This window comes from Mauremys reevesii, linkage group 1, assembly GCF_016161935.1.
Source record: "Mauremys reevesii isolate NIE-2019 linkage group 1, ASM1616193v1, whole genome shotgun sequence".
Taxonomy (NCBI): Eukaryota; Metazoa; Chordata; order Testudines; family Geoemydidae; genus Mauremys; species Mauremys reevesii.
Window position 1 is genome coordinate 355,471,071 of NC_052623.1, and position 27,866 is coordinate 355,498,936.

At 51.2% G+C, this 27,866-nt stretch overlaps 1 protein-coding gene across 6 annotated transcripts; it reads right to left on the bottom strand.

Annotated features, from left to right (window-relative positions):
* Positions 1 to 388: 388 nt before the first annotated feature.
* LOC120396852 (myelin-oligodendrocyte glycoprotein-like) lies at positions 389 to 27,866 on the bottom strand. 6 transcript variants are annotated; one of them, XM_039521982.1, is made up of 5 exons: positions 27,754 to 27,866; positions 10,511 to 10,603; positions 6,809 to 7,159; positions 5,269 to 5,403; positions 389 to 1,646 (listed from the first exon to the last, which is right to left on the bottom strand). In XM_039521982.1, the coding sequence occupies exons 2-5, from the start codon at positions 10,569 to 10,571 to the stop codon at positions 1,564 to 1,566; spliced, it is 630 nt and encodes a 209-aa protein (XP_039377916.1). In that variant the 5' UTR covers positions 10,572 to 10,603; positions 27,754 to 27,866; the 3' UTR covers positions 389 to 1,563. The 6 variants fall into 6 exon arrangements, with proteins under 6 accessions (XP_039377916.1, XP_039377927.1, XP_039377914.1 ...); XM_039521993.1 differs by lacking the exon at positions 27,754 to 27,866 and adding an exon at positions 16,687 to 16,714; XM_039521980.1 differs by lacking the exon at positions 27,754 to 27,866 and adding an exon at positions 16,035 to 16,086.

Sequence of the window (27,866 nt, forward strand, 5' to 3'; positions counted from 1 at the left end):
TATTTAAGAAATGGGGAAAGAGTGAGTGGGGCAATTACAGATCTGTTAGTCTAATGTAAGCAATAGGGAAGATTTGGGAACAAACTATGAAGGAAAGAATAATTCAATTCATGGAGGTAAACAGAACAAGGGGGTTTTGATGCAACATATAGGTACCACATGTACCTAGTCTGATTGTGTCATACTAACCTGATTTCCATCTTTGAGAAAATCATTGATTTTTTTTTTACATAAGGAAATGCTGGGACTTCAGGAAAGCATTTGACATGGCACCACATGGGAAATCATTGTTTGTGGTAAGAAATTCTCAGGATGACTTTAAAGCTAAAATCCCAGCGTACTTTTTCTCAGTTTACTTATTGAGATCCTTTAGGTCCTTCAAGAGGAGTTGAAAGTTGTTTCAAAATGAGTCCAACTATCTTACGTACACGTCTTTCAGCTTTTTAAACCTTTCTTTTTAAACATAATTAGGCAGGTAAGGATTAGATTTGTCTTGGTAATCGTCAATGGGCATGGTTTCACTGCACACACACAAACCAATGAAAAACTATTTCCATCCATGATAATCCAAATTTACAGATAGGCAAAGTAAGGAAAATGCTGCTTGAAAACTTATTGAAGTTTGATTTAAGGCTCTTTCCTGTGTGTATTTTGACATGACGTTGACACTTCGTGTGTTATTAGCTTATTACCTAGGTGGAAGACACAAAACCTGTAGTTACTGCTGAAAGCAAAGACACGTTCTCACATTGATTTGGGGAAAGTACCTGAGAGAGTGAGAGCTGCCTCGGCTCTCTCCCTCTGACCTGCTCTATTGTACATGTGAGGAAAATGACCGAACTCTCAACCTTCCTTCTGTCTGCAGCGTGTGCTCCACAAATGCAACAAGACGCATCTACAATGATTTTCATTGTGTTGTGTATTTCTAACTACAGAAATTATTCTCCCTGGGTGTGTAAGCAAATGAGTGTGTTGTCAGACGCTACCGGTGTGGTGCTCTGCTCAATGTTGCTATCAGTCGGCTGCCTGCATGTTCCCTCTGTGTGCTGGCCCGGCTCTGCGCAGGTCGCTGACACAGCAAACCCCAGGAGAACCCCCAATGACCACAGACTCCAGTAAGGTACGGAGGCCGGTCGGCCAGGTGTATTATCGAAGAGAAACACAGTCTCCAGCTCACTGTTTACTTTGCTAGACTCCAGCTTTCCCAGTGCACGGCAGCCTTGGGTTCCTTCCCTGCCTTTCACCCATTTCAACCCTTTCCCGTTCAAACAACAATGAGCAGCTTGGTTTACAGTTCGTTGAGCCTGCTGCTTATCGGTCTCACCTAAAAAGGGTTCCCAGGTTGCAAAGTGGAGCAGGGTCAGGTTAGGGGGAAACGCCAGAATAAAGCAGCCCTGCAGGTATCAGGGGGGAGCCCTGCTAGTCTGTAGCCACAAAAAGAAGGAGGGATCTGGTGCCACTGGACTCCTTGTTGTAGCCCTGCACTGCAGGATGCAGTTCAGAGAGAAGCTGAGCCTGTGGGTGGCGAGTCACAGCAGAGGAGGGCAGAGTCGTGGTACCAGTTCAGTGTAGGGGTGTCACTGAAGTATTTTCTGAGTTTCTGGGGCGTGTGAATTCCTCCATTTCCGGAGCTGCTTCCGCATCACCTGAAAGTACAGGCCAAACACAAGCCATGAAACACTTGACCAGGGCCGCCTGGGGGGTGTGTGTGTGTGGGGGGGGCAACTGGAGCAATTTGCCCCAGGCTCCACAGGGGCCCCCAAGAGAACGGGTGAGGCTCCTGGCCCGGCTACCCCGCCTCTGCCCCTTTCCCGGAGCCTCAGCATATCCAGGAGCGTCTCTGAACAGCTGCAGCCTGGCTCCGGCGGGGCCAGCGCTCCTCCCCGCTCAGAGCCGTGTGGTAAGGGGGCAGGGCTATGAGCTCCAGCGGGCTGAGCTCCCAGCCCCACCCCCTTACCACGCGGCTCTGAGCGGGGCGGAGCTCAGGCCCCGCCGGAGCCAGGCTGCAGCTGTTCAGAGACGCTCCTGGATACAACACGCTGAGGTAAGCGGGGAGCTGGGGATAAGAGGCTGGGGCCAGGGGCAGGGGGTTGGATAAGGGGCAGGGAGTCCCGGGGACAGGGAGGGGGCAAAGGTGGGGTCGGTCAGGGAACGGGGGGGTTGGATTGTGGGCGTTCTTGGAGGGGGTCTGTCAGGACTTAGCAGGGGTGGATAGGGGTCAGGGCAGTCCGAGGACAGGGAGCAGGGGTGGGGTCCCGGGGTGGTGATGGGGTGGGGTCTCTGGGGGATGGTGAGGGGACAAGGAGCAGGATGAGTCGGGGATTCTGAGGGGGGTGGGAAGTCGGCGGGGCAGGAAGTGGGTGGGGGTCAGATAGGGGGCAGGGCCAGGCTGTTTGGGAGGCACAGCCTTCCCTACCCTAAAGCTCATTCAGCAGTTTGAGGCTTGCAGACGAGCCAAGCTGTGAGCTTTTCCATTAGGGCTACCGTCCCTTTCACTTCTCAAATGCCAAATTATAGTCTATATGTAATTTCAGTGCCATAGGGAGATTCCCGTCAGGGGAGGGTAGCTTCATTTAAAATTAGCCACTGGGGGAAGGATCACCTGAGAAGAGCAATATCCTTCCCAACCCTACCAAGGGAGACCCCCCTCCCCTGCATTCCCTGAGGCTCCAGAGGGGTTAATTCAGTGGTTCTCAAACTTTTGTCCTGCTGACCCCTTTCACATTGCAAACCTCTGAGTGCGACCCCCCCTTTAAATATATAAAAAAGTGTTTTTAATTTATAACACTATTATAAATGCTGGAGGCAAAGCAGGGTTTGAGGTGGAGGCTGACAGCTCACAACCCCCAGTAATAACCTTGTGACCCCTTGAGGGGTCCAGACCCCCAGTTTGAGACCCCCCTGGGTTAATTTAATTTTAGCACCCTGTGTCCATTCACATGCATGTGCTATTTTGAGCTTTTCAGTTTTCACAACATAGGCTCATCCCAGATTCTGGAACAAGCTCAAATGCTCAGTTCGGGGAGTATGTACATAGTCTATACTAAAGACAAACCCACAGTAACCGTCTCCAGTTTGTGAGGTACCCCATGGAGCCAGTGTCTAGGAAACAGATTAAATTCATGGAGGTTAAGTCCATTAATGGCTATTAGCCAGCATGGGTAAGGAATGGTGTCCCTAGCCTCTGTTTGTCAGAGGGTGGAGATGGATGGCAGGAGAGAGATCACTTGATCATTACCTGTTAGGTTCATTCCCTCTGGGGCACCTGGCACCAGCCACTGTCAGTAGACAGGATACTGGGCTGGATGGACCTTTGGTCTGACCCAGTACGGCTGTTCTTATGTTCTAAGCTAAATGAACCCAAAGTTATGGAGACAGATATGAGTCAAGGAAGCCAGCAGAGTATCAGAAACCTGGAAAAATCCCTGACTGGATGGGCTCAGACATTTGGTCACAAGCTGAGGTGGTTCAAAAGTTTTGGATTTTTTTTTAAAGCAGAATTTTTTTATTGTTTCTTTAAACAATCAAACACAGCAAGCAGCAAATATTTGGCCACACACTTCTGAAACCCCAAACCATGTGCAGGTTTTGGCAGACTAATTTCAGCTTTTCAATTAAAAAAATAAAAAAAACAAATTTTGAAGGGAAGCAGACATTGTCCGTGATTTTTTTCTGTTTTAAAACCCTCTAGTTTCCGATTCAAAAAAAGTTTTGATGGAAAATATTTGCCCAACCCTTTTAATGAGCTTTAGTGCCTTTTAGCACTAGCTGATTCTGAGAACCAGTGATACCTTGTAAAGAAGTTCTCTCAAAACTGGGTTTGTGCTGAGATGCGGAAGGTTTATTTTTCCCAGAGCCGCCTGTGGGGGGGGGAGCAAGTGGGGCAATTTGCCCAGGCCCTGCAGGGGCCCCCATGAGAATATAGTATTGCCATTTTTTTATGGAAGGGGCCCCCAAAATTGCTTTGCCCCCAGACCCCCTGAATCCTCTGGGCGGCCCTGCACTAGATGGTAGAACCGGAGCTGAAAGAAATGCTGAGCGTGCAGCTTTGCACACACATCGGCCGCAGGAGCCTTTTGGGTTCTCGCAGCCCCCAGGAAGAGCCCGACATCCAGGATGCGGGTAGGGAAGGAAACGGGAGAACAAGCACATTTAGTGAGGCCCATCAGGCACTAGCCAGCGCGGACTAGGGAGCGACAGCTCCTCAGAGCAGCAGCCAGCACATTTCCAGCCTTCGCGAGGGCTGAACGTGTCAATCAGCGAAGCCTTAGGAACTTTGGGTAACTCCAGCAAACAATTTTTACTTCTCTCCCCCATCCAGATAGAACCCGATTCCTAATCCAGTCACATGTCTCTGCACAGGGCTGGTCAGAGGGGTTGGGGGAGGGTCAGTGACCGGATTCTTTAAACTGTAAGTCGTCTCCTTAATCCTGTGTCCAGCTGCCTGGACCGTAGGCAGCAGCGTGGTGAGGAGAGCAGCCTCCGGGGAGCTGGGACGTGGCCCACGGTGCAAGCGGATGGGACAGAATGTGGAGTAGACAGAGTGAGCTTTGCATCCACCCTCCATAGCCCAACCCAACGCCGCTCTGCCAGCATGCTGGGAAAGTACCTGCCCCAGGTGCAGACCTGCCACTGGATACTTCCCCTCGGAGCAAAAATCACACTCTGCCTCGTGGGCTGCTCCAGCTGCCCCTTGCGCGGGTCCCACGGCAAAGCCACCCCCGAGCCCCGTTAGCTCCTGCCAGCGCTTTGCTGGAATCGCAGGCTCAGAGGCAGGGGATTTGATGGGTAAGATATGGTAGCTGCCTTGGATATTGGCTTATCCAGCTCTGGAATACACCTGGCTCTTCAGCTAGAGGGCTCCAAGTGCTTTACAAGGGAGTGTCATTCCCACTTTACAAATGGGGAAACTGAGGCACAGAGCAGGGACATGACCTGCCCGAGGTCACCCAGCAGGCCAGTGGCAGAGTCAGGAATAGAATCTGGGTCTCACGAGTCCCAGGCCGGTGCTCTTTCCACTAGGCCACAGTGCGTCACTGCCTTTATTGGGCTTTGTGTTAGTAACACACGGTCCAGCTGTCCGAGGGGCAAATGTTAAGATTTGTTTGTCTCAGGAAGAAATAGGTTAAAACCTTATTTTGCAAATAGTTTTGTGTTGCCACCTAGGGGATATAATGGTTAACAGGATCTTTGTTTCTCTTTACTGGTTTGACATTGTAATGAAAATTGATTTTTAAAAAGCCTTGTAACATACACTATTGCACATACCTGCTTTAGACTTCATAGTCTTTTTCCACCAACAGTATCCTACAGAACCCCCTACAAGAATCACTAGTGCGCTCAATGGGACACAAATGCTTAGAATGCGGAGCCGGTTTTCACGTCCTCCTGGAACGTTTGTACCTGCAAAACAGTAAAATGATTACGTAAGCTGGCATTGTCTCCCTCCCTTTGGCAATTAGCTGTTACTACAGCTTGCACCATACAGCCAGGCATTCTGCTAGAAGGGCCCTGGGCTGAAAACCCACAGGTGGGCAATCAGGAGTGACTGCACGGGAAAGACGGGGTACATGGTGGTAGCACTGGGCAGGAAATGCTAGAGAAGAAGGGACACCAGACGTCCAGCTGGGGAGCAATAAGAGCAGCCGGTTGAGACACAGCCAGGGTCTGGCTCATCGCAGGGGGGCCAGTAGCAGATGGACTCATGGCAGAGCAATTACGTGACCCAGAGCAAAGTTCCTAATGGGGTGGGGAAGAAGTTTGGTTAGAGTGGGCAGCTGCAGCAGGGTGAGCCGGAGAACCCCTGTGTGCTGGCAGAGTTGGAGCACGGAAGTTACAGGATCCGAAACACCCCCCCCCACACACACACACACCCATGTCCTTTAATAAACCGGAGTCCTGAGGTTACAGATTCCAGAATTTGGTTTCCTGAATGCACCAGGAAAGCCCGCTGGTGGGAATGGAGGGTCACAAACATGGAGAGAACAGGACACCTGGAACTTGGGATTGGTGCTTTTTATTTCTCTTTCAATTTATCGATAAAAGTTCCTTAAGTTCTACATTAATCAAACCCTGAAAACCTTTGACTGAGCTTCCTGTCTCACCAGAAGGAGTTCAAATGCGTCATTGCAACTCTGGCCTGTTGAGTACGTTATCCGAAAGATGGCTTGAAAAAGCACATTTTTGACCACACTGTGTCTGGCCTGGTGCCCATGGCCAAGCAGAAAGCTATGCTAGGAGACGCTCTATCATCTTCTGCCCACCTACAGAACCAACCACAATCCCAGACACTGCACTCCTCAGAGCACAGGGACTGCGGAGTCTGCCAGTAGGGAAAACCCACTGGAGGCAGAGACAGACTCTGCAAACTCATCCTGGGATCTGAGAGTCAAGCTGGGCTCTTCCCGCCTCAAACATCACCAGAAATAGAGATCCAATACTGTGCCCTTAGTTACACGGGAACGTTTCCACTGAAGACTAATGGGGTTACAGGGGATCAAAAGAGGGCATCGTTTGGCCTGCAGTGTCGTTATTACTGGTGATGTAGTGAGAGAAGGAAGAACCCAACTCGATCTACAGTTCCTTGCTCCCATCATGGCACTGACAGTTAAAGCTCCATTTCTACTTCTAAAAACAGATCACAGTAGATACAGAGCAATAAGAGAAAAAACTGATCCCCAGGATGCTTCTCTTAATGTCACTTCTCACAGCAGGCTCCTGCTTCAAAATTATTCTAAAGGGCTCGTGGGCTCCTCACTGAAAGGACAAACGTCACGTCACAGTTGATAAGGGAATGTCGCTGACCTACCTTGGGTCTTTTTCTGCATCAGCAGGACAGTTTGTAAAGTTTGGGGGCTGTTCTCATATAAACTAGCATGACAGGTGTAGTTCCCAAAGTCAGCGGGGGTTACATTCTTCAGTAGCAGAGATGCGTTGCCCTCGGACAATCCCTGAGAAGCGAACTCCGTTCTCCCCTTATATCGTCCAGACTGATACACCGGGTGGTTCTTGCCATTGTAGTAGCTGTTCACGACTTCACTCCCTGACCGCTGCCAGTTCACTGTAGGGTCTGGAAGACGGTCGGCGTCTCTACGTTCGACAATGCAGGGCAGGAGCACGTCTTCACCTTCATCCGCTTCAATTCTGACAGGGTCACCGGCTGAGAGAGGAGGAGAACATGGCATCACTCAAAGGCAGCTGAAACCATTTCTATTGTCCTGGCCAAGCGACACAGCCTCTGGGGCCGTGGCTGCTGGGATCACGTGCTCATTCTAAGGCGAATCCAAGAACAAAACCTTCAGGGGCAGCTAAGTTGGCTCAGGACACAACCCGTCCACCCCAGGGCCGCCCAGAGGGGGGGCAAAGGGGGCAATTTGCCCCGGGCTCCGCAGGGGCCCCCAAGAGAAGAGCGGAGGCTCCCGCCTCCGCCCCTCTCCTGGAACCTCGGCGCATGAAGCGCCGAGACTCCGGCCGAGCCCCTGAGCCCCGATCCGAGCCGCGTGGGGAGGGGGCGGGGCTGGGAGCTCCAACGGGGCCTGAGCCCCGCCCCGCTCAGAGCGCCGTGGGGAGGGGGCGGGGCAGCTGCCTCCGCGCGGCGGGGCGCTCCCAGCCCCGCCTCACCACGCGGCACTGAGCGGGACAGGGCTCAGGCCCCCCGGGCGACGCGCTCGGTAAGGGGCCGGGGCCGTTGCCGGCCTGGCGGGCGGCCGGAGCCGGGCCGGGCGGCGGCGGAGCCGGGCCGGGCGGGCATGGCGGGCGGCAGGGCCGCGCCGGGCGGGCATGGCGGGCGGCCGGGCCGCGCCGGGCGGGCATGGCGGGCGGCCGGGCCGGGGCGGCCGGGCCGGGGCGGCGGGCCGCGGCCGGGCGGGCATGGCGGCGGCGGGGCCGCCGGGCAAAGCCGGGCCGGGGCAAAGCCGGGGCCGGGGTGGGCATGGCGGGCGAGGCCGGGGCGGGCATGGCGGGCGAGGCCGGGCCGGACGGGCGGGAGAAGCCGGGGCCGGGCCGCGGCGCGCGCCGGTGGGCGGGAGAAGCCGGGGCCGGGCCGGGCCGGGCGGGCATGGCGGAGAAGCCGGGCCGGGGAGAAGCGGGACCCGCCGCGAGCGCAGCCCGGTCTTGGCGGCGGGCCTTCTGTTCCGGGACCCACCGCCGAAGTGCTCCGAAGACCCGCGGCGGGGGGCTCCCGCCGGGGGTCTTCGGGGCACTTTGGCGGCGGGTCCCGGAACGGAAGGGCCCCCCGCCGCCGAAGACCCCGGGCCCCCGGAATTCTCTGGGCGGCCCTGGTCCACCCAGAGCGTTAAAAGCACAGGAGGACGTAGCTAAGGAGAAAGGCTCCCGCGTTCCTTTCCATCCTCCTCTTGTCCACAACGCCGTCGGTAACACGCCAATGCTCAGCTCCCATCTTTGGCAGATCTCCAACAGCAATAGGTCCCCCACTGTCATCACACCCAGAGGGCAACCCCAGAGGCTCGGCTGGGAGCAGATCCATCGTCACACATTCGTGCATTATGGACCAGCCCATAACACCCAGCACTGCTGAGGCCAACAGCGAGTAAGAGACCTGCACCCGGCAAAAGCTACTCCTGAAGGGCGTGGGAGGCTGTGCCATCTCAGTCAGTTATTTGTGTCCAGACCCACTGCACTCCCCCTGCCCCCGGGACCCCACGTCTGCCAGGATTAAGCCCCCCTCCCAACCTTTAAACATGCCCCGGTGGGACAGCTGCAAGCGTGACAGCTCCCAGGCTGGCTGACGACAGGGATTGAATCAGCGACCTCAGAGCAAAAAGCATTGGAGTCTTTAGTAGAAGCTGTCAAGAGCCAGGCTCCCCAGCAGAAGCTGTCACAGATTCTCCACCTGTGGGGCGTGACCAGATAGGGATGCATCACACAACCCCGCCTCCCCCCTGTTCGGTTATACAAGCTAAACATGTAACAAATGCCTGCTGTGTGCAGCGTGCTGATCCCACCAGGATGTACAGCTCATCACAGTTCAGTCCATCACCTCCTGTAAAGAGGCCTTTGCACCGTGTGAATCACCTGCAACCATCCCGTTCCCTCCCGACCCACCGACGGGTTTGAGCCCCTGATGGTCAGAGCCCTATGCTGGGACCTCACTACTTGAGTGACAGGACCCTGGAGTAATTGCTAGCCCCTCTGCAGGCCTGACACCAGCGGAGCCTGCCTGCCACCCCCCCAGCTTTGTGGTTAACACAGGGGCCTATGACACAGGAGATCTGGGCTCCATTCCTGGCTCTATCACAAACTCTGTGTGCGACCTTGTGCACAAATCACTTAAGCTGCGCCTCACTTCCTCATCTAGAATGGAGACCATCCTTCCTCTCAGTCTTTGTGGTGGGGCCAGGCGGCAGCTGCCTGCAGAGGCTGGGGCTCCTGGCACTGGGCAGTACGTACATGGGACTAGGAGCAGCAGCTAGACAGGGGATCTGAACTCTGGTACCCGCTTTCTCAACGCAGGGAAGTTTCCCAGAAGCTACAGGTGTCTCGCCTAGGGGAGCAGCTTCCTTTGGGATTCAAACAAAGGGGTTTCTTAGTATTCCTGTAAGTCTCTAAGGCAGCGTTACATAAACCAGGATTAATAATGGATAAAACTCCTACACCTTGGAGGCTGGTTCGGCGGAATGGAAGAGATATGCAGTAATGGGATTATGGGGGGAGGCTTGAAAGGGTTAAAGTGGCCTGGTGGGACAATTAACTGCCCAGGCTGCACCAGGAGCAGGAGTTGGGAGTAGGGGTTGATTCAATGAGGCTGGGCTCCATGATGTGGGTTAGGACAGAATTGTGCAGGGCCTTGCACTTGAGGCAGCAGAGGAGGAGCCGCCCGGGAGAGGTGCAGGGACTGCCAGGCTGGGGCAAGGAAAATCATTTTAGCATGTGCTGGACGGAGGCCGTGTAGGTGCGAGTGGGGACAAGGGCGGACGTTTTACCTGCGTGGACAGACAAAGGGCTGAATTTTCAAAATGCCGGGGAAGAGAAGTTTGTACTGAGGCTTCTGTTTCCCCTCCGTCCTTTGAGAGCCAGATCTCGCCGTGTGCTTTGCTCCGTATACTGACTCCACCGTCCCCCCTCCCCCATTCTGTACGGGTCCATTTTCATTCTTTGGCCTAGAGCCAGGCTCGGGGTGTGTGTGTGGGGGGGGGAGGTGATGGGGAGTGAGAACAGCCCCCCCCCAAACAACTCTCTCAGGCTGGGTTTTGAACCCACAGCCCAAGCACTGGCTGGGTACAGAGGGGCAGGCAGCAGGACTGGGTGCATTCACGTATCTATAGCGACAGCACGGAGCCAGCTCTGGGAGCAGCTGCCCTGCTGCGTGGCGTCCCACCCTAGCAGCAACGAGATCTATCAGCACAGAGCCTCCCTACCCATGACCCAGGGGTTGCATGTCAGGGACACTGCAGATGAGAGCGGTTGAAAAGCTACAGAGACGTTCGGGGAAACAGTCGGACTTTTTCCAGTTTGGTATAAAGGTAGCAAGAGTGTAGATAGTTCAGCTTACCTGCCGCAAGGACAACGGAAAAAAATCCCGCCAATATCCACACGCTGCTGTGCGCTGCCATGTCTCTCGTTGGTTTTCAGACCCTCTTCTGACCTGCTTGTTAAAATAAATAACGTAATCCCGTCACATACATCTGCAGGGGTGTCGCACAGAAAGTCCAGACCGTCCTTATTAACCCCGGCAAGCTGAGCCGCTTGGGAACAGAGGCCAGCTCAGCCGCTTGCATCACTGTACAGGATAATTGGTCAGTAATATTGTGGTCGGGCCTCAGGACCTCATCGCGGACCAGGGCCGCGCTGCACTGGGCACACCCAGGAGAAGACGTGCCCGGTGGGGCCAGGGACCGGCTACACTGCAGCTGCAGGGAGCCTCCCAGCCCGGGCAGACAGACTCACAGCAGCGAGGCTCGAGCCAGCACGCTGGAAATAGCATGTGGGCCTTGCAGCTCCAGAGGAGACTCCAGCGAGCCACCTGGGGCCAGGTGGGCTTGAGGGCCAAGTTATGGCCCGAGTCACTACAGCTCCATGGCCCTGGTAGCGTGCTAGCTCGAGCCCTGTTCGCATGACTCTGTCTACCCAGGCTGGCTGCCAGCTGCTGTGTAGACGTAGCCAAAGAGTTCACAGTTTAAGTAAGAGACAAGAGACACCAGTGGGACCAGCCAGGATGAACACCAGGAAACGGACGAGATTGTATTGGTCAGCACGACAGGCACTGGTCACGTCTGTGATGTCTATTATATCAATATCCTCATTTAATACCAGACAGTCCAGTTCCCCCGTCTGAGTATTTAGACGTCTACCATTTGTACACAAGCACTTATAAAATGTGTCACTGTTTAGCTGTCTGCCATTGTATGATGTAAGGCTGCCCCTGCCTTTCTAACTGTGCCGGGACATTCACCAGTGCCCTGCACTTTGCATGGTCATTAACACTGATGCAAAGGGAGTGAAAAACTCTGCTCTTCTAATTTGAACTTTCTCCTTTGCAAGTGACTTCACAAAATGCAGGACCCAGAGAAACTGGCCCAGCATCTGCAGCCACAGAGGACATAATAGTTCTCTCCTTTGTGTAAAGAGGAGCCCAGCAAAGGACTTGTACAGCCATGACTGACGTGAATAAGTCGCACTCACCTATTTCGACCATCCCTAGGAAGCTGCTGGCACCCTGCAGCCCAGGAACTCAACCGCTAGAACAGGGCCTCATCCTCCCTGATTGATCTAACCTCGTTATCTCTAGCTTGCTTGCTAATATTCACCTGCCCCTGGAAATTTCCACTCTTGCATCCGAAGAAGTGGGTATTCACCCACGAAAGCTCATGCTGCAAAACGTCTGTTAGTCTATAAGGTGCCACAGGATTCTTTGCTGCTTTTATTCTTTATGGTTGTTTCAACTAACTAATTTGCCCGGTACCGACGTTAGACTCTGTAATTGCTGGGATCACCTCTAGAGCCCTTTTTAAATATTTGCATTACATTAGCTATCTTCCAGTCACTGGGTACCGAAGCCGATTTAAAGGACAGGTTACAAACCCTTTCAGAACTCTTGGGTGATGCCATCTGGTCCTGGTGACTTGTTAATGTTGAGTTTATCAATTAATTCCAAAACCTCCTCTAGTGACACTTCAATCTGTGACAGTTCCTCAGATCTGTCACCTACAAAGGACAACTCAGGTTTGGGAAGCTCTAACATTACATTAATGTAAACGAGTACTGAGCCAGGTCCTGCCCCTTCACAGATTTCACAGGGAGAGGCAGGAAAATGAAGTGGCCCTTAGTCCGCCCTGCTGTTCTCACAAGCCGCCTCCTGGGCAATGCATGGCCCTGTCAGATCTCCTGGCACCAGTCCTCGTTTGCTTACAATCACTGCCACGCGGGACTCAATGCACACGCGTGTGTATAAAGCAGAGACCCGCACGCGCTCATGCCACACCTGGGCCATGCAGACGCCGCTCACTGGGCACAGGCGCAGCCCCCGCTGGGCACAGAAATCAATTCGCCTCCTGCCCCCCAGCCCGGCCCTGGTGGGGAACGAGCCCGTGACCGGGGGCTGCCGCTGGCGACCGGGGTTTGAGACACTCGGCAGAAGTTCGGCGAGAGAGAAGCAGCCCGGCCGCTGGCGCGGGAGCCGGGAGCCCAGTTCCAGCCGCAGGGCGGGGGAGGCGCCCCGAGAAGGAGACCGGGATGGGGGGGGCATGTGTCTCCCCCTCCTCCCCCCAGCTCCGAGCTGGGGGCCAGGGCAGAGGCAGGTACGTGCAGCCGCAGCCTCCTTCCCTGGAGCGTGTCCCAGCCACAAGCGGAGCCCGGTTACCGGCGCCTGGCTCGGTGAATCGCTGCATCTGCAAACAGCTGAGGGGCCGCGATCGGTCTAACCCCCTCGGCTGCTGAAAACCCGCCGAGGACACCGGGAGGGAGGAGCCAGGGAGGAGCCGAGGGGGGAGCAGGGGCCAGAGAAAGAGGCAGGACAAGAGCCGGTGTGACCCACCCACCGCCTGGGTGTCCTGCTCCGTCCCATCTAGCGACTCCGAGACACCCTTAAGGCAGCGCAGCTCCCGGCAGGCACCGCCTCCCCCCAGCTGGACTGGCCGGGCAGCGCTCGGGCTGTGCAATAGGAGCGCTGCAGCCCGGAGGTCAGTCTCCCAGGTGTTGAGGCCCCATGGCCTAACCCTGAGGAAGCGGGGGACCCTTTGGGGGGTGGAGGGGTCTGGTGTGCTGAAGGGATTCAGGCAGGAGACTGGTTAAGAGCTGCGGCAAAGCTCAGATCCTGCGGATCGGGGACAATCAGCAAATTAGCACACGCCTACTTTTTGTGCCAAAGTTACTAATAAAAAAATACCGACTAAGGCCGGTCCCAAAACTGATCCTTGAGGAACTCCCCTGATAACCTCCTTCCAGTCTGAGAGTTCAGCACAACCCTCTGCCTTCTCCCCCCTAGCCAGTGCCTCACACCCCTTACAATTCTCATACTAATCCCCCATCTTCTCCAAGCTGAATGATGATTTCCCATGTGATGCCCTGTCAAACGCTTGCTTGAAGTATATCAGATCTCCTGCATTTCCTCCTGTAAAAGATCAATGATTTCCTCAAAAAAGGAAATCAGGTTAGTCTGACAATCTACTTTTGGCAAACTCATGTTGCATCAACCCCCCTTTTTCTGTTTACCTCCATTAATTGAATTATTTTCCTTCATAGTTTGTTACAAAAATCTTCCTTACTACTCAGGTTGCACTAACAGGTCTGTAATCTCCTCAATCACTCTTTCCCCATTTCTTAAATATAGGTATGACATTGTGTTATTATTAAATATCCTTTCTACCAGACTAGCAATCCCATGGGTCAGTTCTTTCAGTATTCGGGATGGAAATCAGGGTGGATAAAAATCAATGCTTTTTATTTTTAAAATCTGATTTTAACAAAATTAATTTAAATTGGATTTCTGATAAAATTGCTTTTTTTCTCAAAAAGCAATCTAAAATATTTTTAAATAAGATACATGATAGCTCAAAGATCTCTCATCATGGAATAGGGATTATAAATTCTAATTCGACAGTATGAAACAATATATTCAAATCATGTTGAAGAAAAGTTTTGTAAATGAGTTCCAGTCCTTCATGGATTAGGGACCCATTTTTTGGGGCTCCAGGGGCTGCTGTATAGATTATTTAGGTTAAAATTTCTAGCTACCCACTGGGACTCAGTGCTCAGTCTAGAAGAGACCATCAGAGATGCTTAGTTTTGCAGGTCTCAAACTGGATTTAATGTCTCCACAGATAACATGCTTGTTAACAGGAAAAATGATTTGTTTGTTGTTGTTTTTTAAATATTTCATTTAACTATTTTAGTTAAACTATTTAAGCAAAAACAAACCTGATTTTAAAAACTTGACTGTTTAAAATATTATATGAATGTTTTAATTTAACAAAATAAGCATATGTTTGCTGTTGAAGAAAAATCCAGAATACTTAACATTGTTTTAAAACAGTTTAAATGTTTGTCTGATGATATTCTCCTCCTAATACTATGGCAAGAAAACTCCCCAAATATTAATGATTAACCTGTTGAATTGGAGATATTTATTAAGTCATTGGGAGGTGAACTATCTGCTTCAATTACCTTTGGTAAATGAAATAACCAAACAATTGTTCATTTTCTGATACTGCTGTAAAACTCATCTGAAAAGTTTTCAAAATAAATCACTGTTTCAAAATGTATCGTGTGTACCTTCTACAAATGAAACCTGCATCTATCTCTGAGTTGTGAAGCATATGCATTAAGCTTATAACAACCAACAAGAATGGACTTTTATGTAGAAATCCATGATTAAATCGAGTCTTCCTGACTACTCCACGCTGATGGAAATGATCCGGTCCTGCTGCTCTGAGCACATTAAACTCTCTACATTTTTCTTCCACCTCAGAGGTGGGAATTTCCGCCGTAGCTCGCTCCTTTCCATCAGCCTTCCTGCCTCCATACCCCCGCTCAGCGGGACAGTCTCTCTTTTCGCTGGGCCAGTTGCCGCTAGAATCACCGCCCCGTGGGGTTACAGGGACCACCAGGCTCATCCCGTCTAACCCCCGCCAAGCTGCAGGAGTTGCTGGGTCCAGCCCACCCCAGACAGCGGGCTCCAGCCTCCTTCCCAGACCCTCTAGCAAAGGCATTTCCATGCCCCCCACCCCCCGCGTCTGTCCCGGGCCCGCCGCTCTCACCCCTGGGAAGTGTCCCGAGATCTCGGCTACAGCTGCTGGGCTGCAGTTTGCACCCGCGGCCCCTTGTCCTGCCCCTGGGGCAGAGAGACCAACTTCCCTCCGCCTGCTCCGGGGCGGCCTGGCCTGGGGCGTGGCTGGAGCCGGGGGCCACATGGCCCCGCTTCGTCTCCTCTTTTCCAGATTCTCAGAGTCACCCCCGCACCCCCGCGGCTGTATTTGCATTTATAATAAAATAGAGAAGCGGCATTCAGCAGCGGGGGCGGCAAACTTGGCTAAACCAGCAACCAGGTCGATCAGCCTCCAGCGACCCGCGGAAGGAAGAAAGGAAGAAACAAGCGGCGCGACGAACCCCGAGGCGACCGGGCAGCAGCGCCCTTCCCCGCGGCGGTCGGGAACCCGCAAGGCGCTAGGGAGGGGGGCCGCTCATCGTGAATAAGGGGGCGGGGGCTGTGTCTCCCCCCAGACTGGGGACCCCCCCAAACGCCTCCTCCCCCCCTGCTGTGACTCCCCCCGCTCGCCACCCACAGCCCGGGGGGGGGTCCCGTCCCGATTCTGATCCGCGGCGGGATCTGTCCTGGGGCGGGGTGCGGCTGGGGGGTCCCACCACGCCCCCCGAGGCTCCCCCCCCGCACGAGACACCCCAGAAATTAGCACGGGGGGCACCACCTGCAGGGCCGGCTGCAGGCCCCATGGCTGCTTGGGGCTGGAAGCCGCGGGGGCGGGCTGCCGGTACCGGGGAGCGGAGGAGACGCAGTCAGGCGGCCTGAGGTCTGCGGGGAACGGGGCGGGTACGCGGAAGGTGCGGGACCAGCTGGTTCTTACCTCCGCCGCCGGCGCAGCTCCACGCAAATGTCCTCCCAGGAGCCGCTTCCGCTCAGCTGCGCCCAGCCCCCGCCCCCGCCCTGCAGCGCTACAACCCCCCGGAGCCCTGAGCTGCGCACTGGGTCTGGGTTAGGAGCCACGCTGCCACTTCAGGGAGAAAACTTGTGCCGTTCATGGGACACAGGGCCGGCTTTAGCAAGTGTGGGGCCCAATTCGAACAGTTTGGATGGGGCCCTGGCAGGGATGACTAAAAAAGAAATGTAAAAAAAACAGGGGGGGCTTGTACTCACCGGGCGGCGCTCCTAGTCTTCTGCGGCAGGTCCTTCACTCACTCCGGGTCTTTCTTCGGCGGCACTGAAGGACCTGCCACCAAAGTGCTGCTGAAGACGCGGAGTGAGTGAAGGACCCGCCGCCGAAGTGCCACTGAAGACCCAAAGCGCTGCTGGGTGAGTAAAAATTTAAAAGGAGCCTCTAGCCAGGGAAGGGATTCTCGGCCACTTCCACACACACACCCCCATCGCCCCTGCCACTGGGCTCGGGCCCTCTTAGGCGCAGGCCGATTTGGGGGAATTGGTGGAATTGGCCTAAAGCCGGCCCTGACGGGACAGGTGTGAAAAATAAAACCCAGTGCGACGAAACTTTTACTGCTGACCTGAAAAGCTCCGGGCTAGAGCCAGCGCGTTACCGCTGGGAGCCGGGCTCCCCAGCTCCAGCTACCGCCCCTCCCTGGGGTGGGGGTTTTATCGGTGGGAGAGCTCTGCCCCGGCCACAAAGCGTGTCCGCACTGCCCGGAGCACAGGGCTGCCGCGGCTGCTGTAACGTGGGTAGTGTAGACACCCTAGCACGGCTACCCCCGATACCTGCGGCGCTGCTTTGTTCGGGCGTTTCTCCCTGTGTGGAGCGGCTGCTTCCCAGCCTCAAGGAACCGTAAGCAAATTGCCAGTGGCTTTAACGGGAAAGGGGCGAAACTCTTGTGACAGCTCGGAGTCCTTAGCCAAACCCTAGGCACTCATTGAGACTTTGAAGTGGACCCATTTCCTAAGCATTGTGGGTAATTATTCACACAGACTAACAGAAGATAATTGCCTAGACCCTTGGCAGAGGATTTGCTATAAATTTCAAAGAGCGATGAATACAGAGATACCCCATGTTTACAGTTCATGTAAATGTTCTGCTGTTTATAAAGCCGCGCACAAGCGACCAGGGAGCTTTGCGAACAGGGGCTGCTAACAGGGAGTTTCGCAAGGGAGTTTAGAAGGGGAGTGGGAAGGGAGTGGGAGCCCCTCGCCAGCCCTAACCCCTTCCCCGTGCCCCCCCCCTAAAACCTATAAACCAAACTACATTCAAAACCTCTTCCTTTAAACCACCCGTTCACTAACTAGGAGACAATGCAGGCAGAAGCCCAGCAGCAGAGTGGGGGCTATCCAGTTTATTGCACTGACTGTCGCATGTATGATTACCTGCCCTGTGGCCGGGTGGCGTATGTGTGCAGTCGGTGCAAGGAGCTCCTGACCCTCAGAGACCATGTACGGACTTTGGAGGCCAGGGTGGCGGAACTGGAGGAGCTGAGAGAGGCAGAGAGGTATGTTGATGAGGCCTTCCGGGACACTGTAGAATTGTCCCACCTCCGCTTAGACAGCTCCTGTGCTGTTGAGGAGGAAGAAGGGCCCAGGGAAGTAGAGCAGTCAATGGGAGCAGAGGGAAACCTTCCCATAGTTGGGACCCTCCTTCCAGATGGTTCTGGGGTTGCCTCTCGCACTGAGGTTGCCTCTCCGGGGGAGGGAACTCCAGTTTCTAGGAAAAGGCAGGTGTTAGTAATGGGAGATTCGATTATTAGAAATGTAGATAGCTGGGTCTGTGATGACCGGGAGAACCGTATGGTGACTTGCCTGCCTGGTGCGAAGGTTGCGGATCTCTCGAGGCATCTAGATAGACTTATGTGTAGTGCCGGGGAGGAGCCGGTGGTCGTGGTACATGTAGGTACCAATGACATAGGGAAGGGTAGGAGAGATGTCCTGGAAGCCAAATTTAGGCTGCTAGGGAAGAGACTGAAATCCAGGACCTCTATGGTGGCATTTTCAGAAATGCTCCCAGTTCCACGCGCAGGGCCAGGTAGGCAGGCAGAGCTGCAGAGTCTCAATGCGTGGATGAGACGATGGTGTAGAGAGGAGGGGTTCACGTTCATTAGGAACTGGGGAAACTTCTGGGATGGGAGGAGCCTATACAGTTCATTAGGAACTGGGGAAACTTCTGGGATGGGAGGAGCCTATACAGGAGAGATGGGCTCCACCTAAACCAAAGTGGAACCAGACTGCTGGCACTAAACATTAAAAAGGTTGTAGAGCAGTTTTTAAACTAGGAGATGGGGGAAAGCCGACTGCTGCAGAGGAGCGTGTGGATCGGACACAGACTTCTCTTAGGGGAGAGTCTGATGATAGAGAATCTCCAGGTTATAGTCAGGAGCAGAGGAATGAGAACTATAATGTAAGGGCCGGATCAGATGATAAACAATCACATAAAAAAGAATCTGGCACATCAGAAAAAGGCAGGCTAATAAACAGGGACAAGTTTTTAAAGTGCTTGTACACAAATGCCAGAAGTCTAAATAATAAGATGGGTGAACTAGAGTGCCTTGTGATAAAGGAGGATATAGATATAATAGGCATCACAGAAACCTGGTGGACTGAGACCAATCAATGGGACACAATCATTCCGGGTACAAAATATATCGGAAGGACAGAACAGGCCGTGCAGGGGGAGGAGTGGCACTATATGTTAAAGAAAGTGTAGATTCAAATGAAGTAAAAATCTTAGGCGAATCCACAGGTTCCATAGAGTCTCTATGGATAGAAATTTCATGCTCTAGTAAAAATATAACAGTAGGGATCTATTATCGACCACCTGACCAGGACAGTAATAGTGATGATGAAATGCTAAGGGAAATTAGAGAGGCTATCAAAATTAAGAACCCAATAATAGTGGGGGATTTCAATTATCCCCATATTGACTGGGAACATTTCACTTCAGGACGAAATGCAGAGATAAAATTTCTCGATACTTTAAATGACTGCTTCATGGAGCAGCTGGTACGGGAACCCACAAGGGGAGAGGCGACTCTAGATTTAATCCTGAGTGGAGCGCAGGAGCTGGTCCAAGAGGTAACTATAGCAGGACCGCTTGGAAATAGTGACCATAATACAATAGCATTCAACATCCCTGTGGTGGGAAGAACATCTCAACTGCCCAACACTGTGGCCTTTAATTTCAAAAGGGGGAACTATACAGAAATGAGGGGGTTAGTTAGACAAAAGTTAAAAGGTACAGTGACTAAAGTGAAATCCGTGCAAGTTGCATAGGCCCTTTTTAAAGACACCATAATAGAGGCCCAACTTCAATGTATACCCCAAATTAAGAAAAACAGTAAAAGAACTAAAAAAGAGCCACCGTGGCTTAACAACCATGTAAAAGAAGCAGTGAGAGATAAAAGACTTCCTTTAAAAGTGGAAGTCAAATCCCAGTGAGGCAAATAGAAAGGAGCACAAACACTGCCAACTTAAGTGCAAGAGTGTAATAAGAAAAGCCAAAGAGGAGTTTGAAGAACGGCTAGCCAAAAACTCCAAAGGTAATAACAAAATGTTTTTTAAGTACATCAGAAGCAGGAAGCCTGCTAAACAACCAGTGGGGCCCCTTGACGATGAAAATACAAAAGGAGCGCTTAAAGATGATAAAGTCATTGCGGAGAAACTAAATGGATTCTTTGCTTCAGTCTTCACGGCTGAGGATGTTAGGAGATTCCCAAACCTGAGCTGGCTTTTGTAGGTGACAAATCTGAGGAACTGTCACAGATTGAAGTGTCACTAGAGGAGGTTTTGGAATTAATTGATAAACTCAACATTAACAAGTCACCAGGACCAGATGGCATTCACCCAAGAGTTCTGAAAGAACTCAAATGTGAAGTTATGAACTATTAACCAAGGTTTGTAACCTGTCCTTTAAATCGGCTTCGTACCCAATGACTGGAAGTTAGCTAATGTAACGCCAATATTTAAAAAGGGCTCTAGGGGTGATCCTGGCAATTACAGACCGGTAAGTCTAACGTCGGTACCGGGCAAATTAGTTGAAACAATAGTAAAGAATAAAATTGTCAGACACATAGAAAAACATAAACTCTTGAGCAATAGTCAACATGGTTTCTGTAAAGGGAAATCGTGTCTTACTAATCTATTAGAGTTCTTTGAAGAGGTCAACAAACATGTGGACAAGGGGATCCGTAGACATAGTGTACTTAGATTTCCAGAAAGCCTTTGACAAGGTCCTCACCAAAGGCTCTTACGTAAATTAAGCTGTCATGGGATAAAAGGAAGGTCCTTTCATGGATTGAGAACTGGTTAAAGGACAGGGAACAAAGGGTAGGAATTAATGGTAAATTCTCAGAATGGAGAGGGGTAACTAGTGGTGTTCCCAAGGGTCAGTCCTAGGACCAATCCTATTCAATTTATTCATAAATGATCTGGAGAAAGGGTAAACAGTGAGGTGGCAAAGTTTGCAGATGACACTAAACTACTCAAGATAGTTAAGACCAAAGCAGATTGTGAAGAACTTCAAAAGATCTCACAAAACTAAGTGATTGGGCAACAAAATGGCAAATGAAATTTAATGTGGATAAATGTAAAGTAATGCACATTGGAAAAAATAACCCCAACTATACATACAACATGATGGGGGCTAATTTAGCTACAACGAGTCAGGAAAAGATCTTGGAGTTATCGTGGATAGTTCTCTGAAGATGTCCACGCAGTGTGCAGAGGCGGTCAAAAAAGCAAACAGGATGTTAGGAATAATTAAAAAGGGAATAGAGAATAAGACTGAGAATATATTATTGCCCTTATATAAATCCATGGTACGCCCACATCTCGAATACTGTGTACAGATGTGGTCTCCTCACCTCAAAAAAGATATTCTAGCACTAGAAAAGAGCAACTAAAATGATTAGGGGTTTAGAGAGGGTCCCATATGAGGAAAGATTAAAGAGGCTAGGACTCTTCAGTTTGGAAAAGAGGAGACTAAGGGGGGACATGATAGAGGTATATAAAATCATGAGTGATGTTGAGAAAGTGGATAAGGAAAAGTTATTTACTTATTCCCATAATACAAGAACTAGGGGTCACCAAATGAAATTAATAGGCAGCAGGTTTAAAACAAATAAAAGGAAGTTCTTCTTCACGCAGCGCACAGTCAACTTGTGGAACTCCTTACCTGAGGAGGTTGTGAAGGCTAGGACTATAACAATGTTTAAAAGGGGACTGGATAAATTCATGGTGGCTAAGTCCATAAATGGCTATTAGCCAGGATGGGTAAGAATGGTGTCCCTAGCCTCTGTTCATCAGAGGATGGAGATGGATGGCAGGAGAGAGATCACTTGATCATTGCCTGTTAGGTTCACTCCCTCAGGGGCACCTGGCATTGGCCACTGTCGGTAGACAGATACTGGGCTAGATGGACCTTTGGTCTTACCCGGTACGGCCTTTCTTATGTTCTTATGTTCTTATGTCCTTCTGAGCTGAATTAACAGAATACAGCACAGACAGGGGCTGTTCCATTACATCGTTGACCTCTACCCTATATATGTAAATACACAAAACACAAACATTATCTCCCCATCTGTCTTTATGGTTGAATTTTAGTCATTTATCCTGCAGGATGCTTAAACATGTGTCACCAAAGGACTAGCGCCTCAGCTGATGCGAAGTGTAAATCAATATACCATTACCTTAGTGTAAATCAATATAGATCCACTTAAGTCTTGCCTAAGCCATTTAAAGTAATGTATGATCTCTACTAGGAATATTTAAGAATAAACGATACAAAGTGTTTGAAGCGTCAGTTATTGTGTTATTTGGTTATTTGTGTTATTTGGTTTTTTAATTTTTAAGCGCTATTAGCCAAACTAATTGGTGTATACAAGATATCCCTGTGTCTTATCTCAGTTACTCGTGTGAAATGTAATTTATTACAGTATTTGCCACAAGTTTTTATTTCCATTATAAACCACTATTTTCAGTCTCTGATAATTTTCTCAAAAATTCTCTTTTGGCTGAAGTTAGTCATGCTTGATTTTAGTCTGCGAGATGCTGTGTGACAGGGGCTCAGGGATATAAATTTAGCCCAGGAAAGCTTATGCCCAAATACCTGTGTTTGTCTCTAAGGTGCCACAAGGACTCCTAGTTGTTTTTGCTGATACAGACTAACAAGGCTGCTACTCTGAACCCTGTCATAAGGGAAAGTGCACAAATACCTTTCCCCTGCAAAACCACAACACCCTGGCTGGGGATGGCAGAGGCTAGAGCCGGGCTGTGCAGACTGGGGTTTAAGCGACGGTGGTAAAACCAGCCCTGTCCCCGCTCAGGTCCTGAAGCCTGGGAGGGAGGTGGGTTTCGGACCCCCAGCTCCAGCCCCAGCCCAGAGGTCGGCAGGGCTATTTTCAGCACCGCAGCCTGAGCTCCCCCAAACCTGAGTGTGCAGATCCTGGGCTCTGCTGGGCGGTTTGGTTTCTTTGTTTTGCTGTGTAGACCTGAAAAGACTAAAACAAGGCACATATGGCCATTGAGTGAGAGCCTGGGCCCCGTTTTACTATCCAGAAAAAGGTCCTGCGCTGAGTATTTATGAAAGCAAAGACCAACCTGTATCATTTGTAGTTACCACATCACAAGGGAAAGGAGGGGGGAGAGGGGGTTGAAAGTATCAGGCATCATTCACTCATTTGCTTACACACCCCGAGAGAATAATTTCTGTAGTTAGAAATACACAACCCAATGAACATCAGCGCAGGTGAGTCTTGTAGCATTTGTGGAGCACACGCTGCAGACAGAAGGAAGGTTGAGAGTTCGGTCATTTCCTCACGTGTGCAACAGAGCGGGGCAGAGGGAGAGAGCCGAGGCGGCTCTCGCTCGCTCAGGTACTTTCCCCAAATCAATGTGAGAACGTGTCTTTGCTTTCAGCAGTAACTACAGGTTTTGTGTCTTCCACCTAGGGAATGAGTCTTTCATTATTCTTCCTGTGCGAGTTACCGCTTGTAACAGGACGGTTAATTCACATTGGTACAGAGGAGCTTAAAATGACACCATCATCGTAGTGAGTTTCTCTACAACTCTAAAAATGGATTAAAATATCTGTTTAATCCCAAAACAAGCTGTGCCCCACTGAAGGTCTCCAGGTATATTTCCCAATTGTATCATGTATGAGTTGCAGACCAGAGCTATCTCAAGTGTCAAAGGAGAAACTTAAGCACAGAGAGAAGTAGATCGTCCGTCCTGTCCTCTCTCGGGAGAAACTGGAATGTTTTTTAAGGCAGAGCCAATTTGTCTGTTTTCCCTGCAGCCCCCGGCTCCCTTTGGAGAACACGCTGAAATGCACAGAAAGCTCTTCAGCTTGAGAGACCTTCTTACAGCGCAGGCAGAAAGTTTCCAGCATTTGAAAAACACCTGGCTTGGTTTGTGTCCACCTAATGCTGCAAACTAGTGACAGGAGTGACCCGGTCCCCGCCCCCAGCCAGTAACCACTGGGCCAGGGGATGGCAGAGGTGAGGTAGCAAATTGCGACAGTGCCGCACACGCGAGAACACCCACGGGTGTCTGTAACAGCTCCCCGTAGCGCACTCTGTCCGTAGCGGGTTGTGATGCCACAAGCCAGCTGGTCATTCGGGCGCTGCATCCTGCGGGGGGCGGGGTGTAGTTTATTCTGGCATTTCCTAGCCCGAGAGGACTTGACTTTGCAACACGTGAAACCCTTTTAAAAAGCCTCAGCTCACCCTAAGCAAAGGTGCTTGTTGGTTTAGTGAGAACGGCTTGAAATTGGCGAAAGGTAACGAAGTGCTGCTACCAAGGGCATTGGAGGGGAAAACTCAGAAATCACCCAAGGGAAAGGCGAGTCCGAAGCTGTGCTAGGCTTATTGCCTTAAAAAAGTCATTCCCAGAGTCTGCGAGGGACTAGGGAACTTCGCTGCAAAAAACAAAAACAACCCCTCCCCTCCTCGTCAAACCCCAATATCCTGTTGTGTCAGCCACGCTAATCCTCTGCAGGGTGGGGCTCGGGCTACAGCGCTAAACCAGCCCTGGCCCCGCTCCGGTCCCGCAGCCTGGGAGGGAGGTGGGTTTCAGCCCCCAGCCCCAGCTGCAGCCCAGGGCTATTTGCAGCACCGCAGCCCGAGTCTCTCTTGGAGGAACCTGGAGGGTTTTTAAGGCACAGAGAGGTTTTGCCTGTTCTCCCCGCAGCCTCCCTCCTCAAAAGAGACAGATCAGAGTCACGGGTATAAGGGTCTAGCTCAGGGTGCAGGGGAAAGTGGAGCTGCGGTTGTACCAGCCGGAGTTCAGCTGAACGTGATTTCAGCTTAAAAACTCAGGCCTCTCTCTCAGTTCAACATCAGCGCCTGGGCTTCAAACCTAGGGATTTCTTCATACAACTACTTTGTAACGTCCAAGGAAAAGACGATCAGACTGTAGGCACCACAGGCTGAACAACTCCAATTCCCAAACAAGGAAAAACCTTTATTTCTTGAGCAAGTTGAGCCTTAGGATGGCATAAGTGTCCTGGGTGATGTTCTTTGCAAGTGTTTTGTATCTAAATGCAAGCAGCTAACGCACTAACGTCCCAATATCATTGTCTTGTGCAGAGATGTTTGTACCCGTTACTAGTATAAGAAGTCATGGAGTCTAAAAATAATTATTGTCATTGGGGAATTAATTAGTTGTCTGGCAATGCCTTGGCCACTTCCATACCAAACTCCAGACCCCCCTCTGCAAGAATAGTTATGAAGGAGAAAGAAATCCTTCCTTAGGGACCTCTTTAGCAACTTGTCAATGGTTGTTTATATGTACACTTGGCAGAAGTCAATTTTTGTTTTTTTTTTATAATTTTGACACAATATTGATGTTTCTTGTAAAGCTGTTTTCGATCTGTATTCATTTAAATGTTCACAGTTGCAGGAAATTCCTGGAGGGGGGTCAGACAACCGGTGGGGTGGGAGGTTAGACAATAATTCATGGCAGTACAAATTGTGATCCAAAAGGTTAAAGCTTTATAACTATTAACACACAGTGTCAACGTCATGTCAAAATATACAAAGGAAATAGCCTTAAATCAAACTCGAATAGGTTTCCAAGCAGCATTTTCCTTGTGGTGCCCTGTCAAACGCTTTCTTGAAGTCCAATTATATCAGATCTCCTGCATTTCCGTATGTAAAAAAATCAATGATTTCCTCGAAGATGGAAATCAGGTTAGTCTGACGCAATCAGACTAGGTACATGTGGTACCTACATGTTGCATCAACCCCCCTTGTTCTGTTTACCTCCATGAATTGAATTATTTTTTCATTCATAGTTTGTTCCAAAAATCTTCCCTACTACTCAGGTTAGACTAACAGATCTGTAATTACCCCACTCACTCTTTTCCCATTTCTTAAATATAAGTATGACATTATGAATTATTATTAAAAATCCTTTCTACCAGACTAGCAATCTCCTGGGTCAGTTCTTTCAGTATTTGGGATGGAAATCAGGGTGGATAAAAAGCAATGTTTTTTTAAATAAAAAAAAGTCAGATTTTTTTAAATTAAATTGGATTTTTTTGATAAAATGCTTTTTGAGGAAAAAACCTATCTAAAATAATCTTAATTAAGATACATTATAGCTGAAAGATCTCTCATCATAGAATAGGGATTATAAATTCTACAGTATGAAACAATATATTCATGTCATGTTTAAGAAAAGTTTTGTAAATGAGTTCCAGTAGTTCATGGATTAGGGACCCAATTTTATGGTGTTTCAGGGGCTTCTGTATAGATTATTTAGGTTAATCTTTCTATCTACCTAATGGGACTCAGTGCTCAGTCTAGAAGAGACCATCAGAGATGCTTAGTTTTGCAGTTCTCAGACTGTGCATTTGTGTCTCCAGAGGTAACATGCTTGTTAACAGCAAAATGTTTATTTTAAAGTTCGTTGTTTTTTTTTTAAATTCATTTCACTATTTTAGTTAAAAACAAATTAACAAAAGCAAACCTGGTTTTAAAAAAGTCAACGTTTAACTAAATTAAAAAATTCTTGTTTTCTTAAAATATTCTGTTTGCTGTTGAAAAAAATCCAGAACATTTAACATTGTTGTTTTAGTTAAATCAAACAATTTAAATGTCTGTCTGGTGATGTTCTTCTCCTAATGACTTTATAAATATCTGCTTCAATTACCTTTGGTAAATGAAATAACCAAACAATTGTTCATTTTCTGATCTAGCTGTAAACTAATCGGAAAAGTTTTCAAAATAAATCACTTTTAAAAATGTATCCTGTGTACCTTCTACAAATGAAACCTACTGAGATGTGAAAATCTCTGAGTTGTGAAGAATATGTATTATAGGTTATAACAACCAGCCAGAGTTCACTTTTATGTAGAAATCCATGATTAAATCGAGTCTTCCTGAATTCAATTTGATTTAAATCAAATCCAGCCTGATGGAAATGATCCGGTCCTGCTGCTCTGAGCACATTAAACTCTCTACATTTTTCTTCCATCTCAGAGGTGGGAATTTCCGCTGTAGCTCGCTCCTTTCCATCAGCCTTCCTGCCTCCGTACCCCCGCTCAGCGGGAGGGTCTCTCTTTTCGCTGGGCCAGTTGCCGCTAGAATCACCGCCCCGTGGGGTTAGAGGCACCACCGGCCTCATCCCGTCTAACCCCCGCCAAGCCGCAGGATTTGCTGGGTCCAGCCCACCCCAGACAGCGGGCTCCAGCCTCCTTCCCAGACCCTCTAGCAAAGGCATTTCCATGCCCCCCCGCGTCTGTCCCGGGCCCGCCGCTCTCACCCGTGGGAAGTGTCCCGAGATCTCAGCTACAGCTGCTGGGCTGCAGTTTGCACCCGCGGCCCCTTGTCCTGCCCCTGGGGCAGAGAGACCAACTTCCCTCCGCCTGCTCCGGGGCGGCCTGGCCTGGGGCGTGGCTGGAGCCGGGGGCCACATGGCCCCGCTTCGTCTCCTCCTCCAAACTCTCACAGCCCCCCCCGCCGCCATTCACCCCGTGGGCGGGTTTCTATTCAAACAGACCAGCGGGACATTCAGCGGGGGGGGGGGGACCCCGGCAGACTTGGCTAAACAACCAACCAGGTCGCTCCGCTCCCGAGCCCCCCGCAGCCCAGCGCCCCCCACAGGCGAGGGGGGAACAGCTGGTGAAACCGACCCGGCAGCAGCGCCCTTCCCCGCCGCGGGTCGGGAACCCGCAACCTCTGGCGGGGGGGGGAGGGGCTGTGTCTCCCCCTCCCTAGACTGGGGACCCGCCCCCCAGCTGTGACTCCCTCCCCTCGCCACCCACAGCCCGGTCTGGGGGGGGGGATCCCGATTCCGGCGCGCTCCGTCCTGAGGGGGGGTACGGCTGGGTCCCACCGCGGCTAGCGGCCCCCTCACCCCCAACAAAAATTAGCACCGAGCCAGAGACGCGGGGGGGGGGCAGCACCTGTTAAGCGGAGCTGGGACAGACACGCCCCCTCCCCGCACAGCCCCCCCCCCAGCCCGGCGCGGGAGCCGCTGGCAGCCTGGGCTGGTTCTTCCCCCCACCGGCGGCTCCAGCGCTCCCGGGAAACGCCTCCAGGAGCGTCTGGCCGGGCCGCGGCTTGTCCCCTCCGCCCGGCCCCGGCCCCGCCCGCTTTGGCAGCGAGCCGCGGGTCCCGCTGCGCGAACCTCACCGTCCGGGGGCGCCTGCTCCCGCCTGGCCCGGGGCTGCGAACGGGGCGCAGGCAGGCGAGACTCGGGGTATGGAGCAGCTGGGGCCGGAGCGGCCCATTGGATTGTGTTCAGG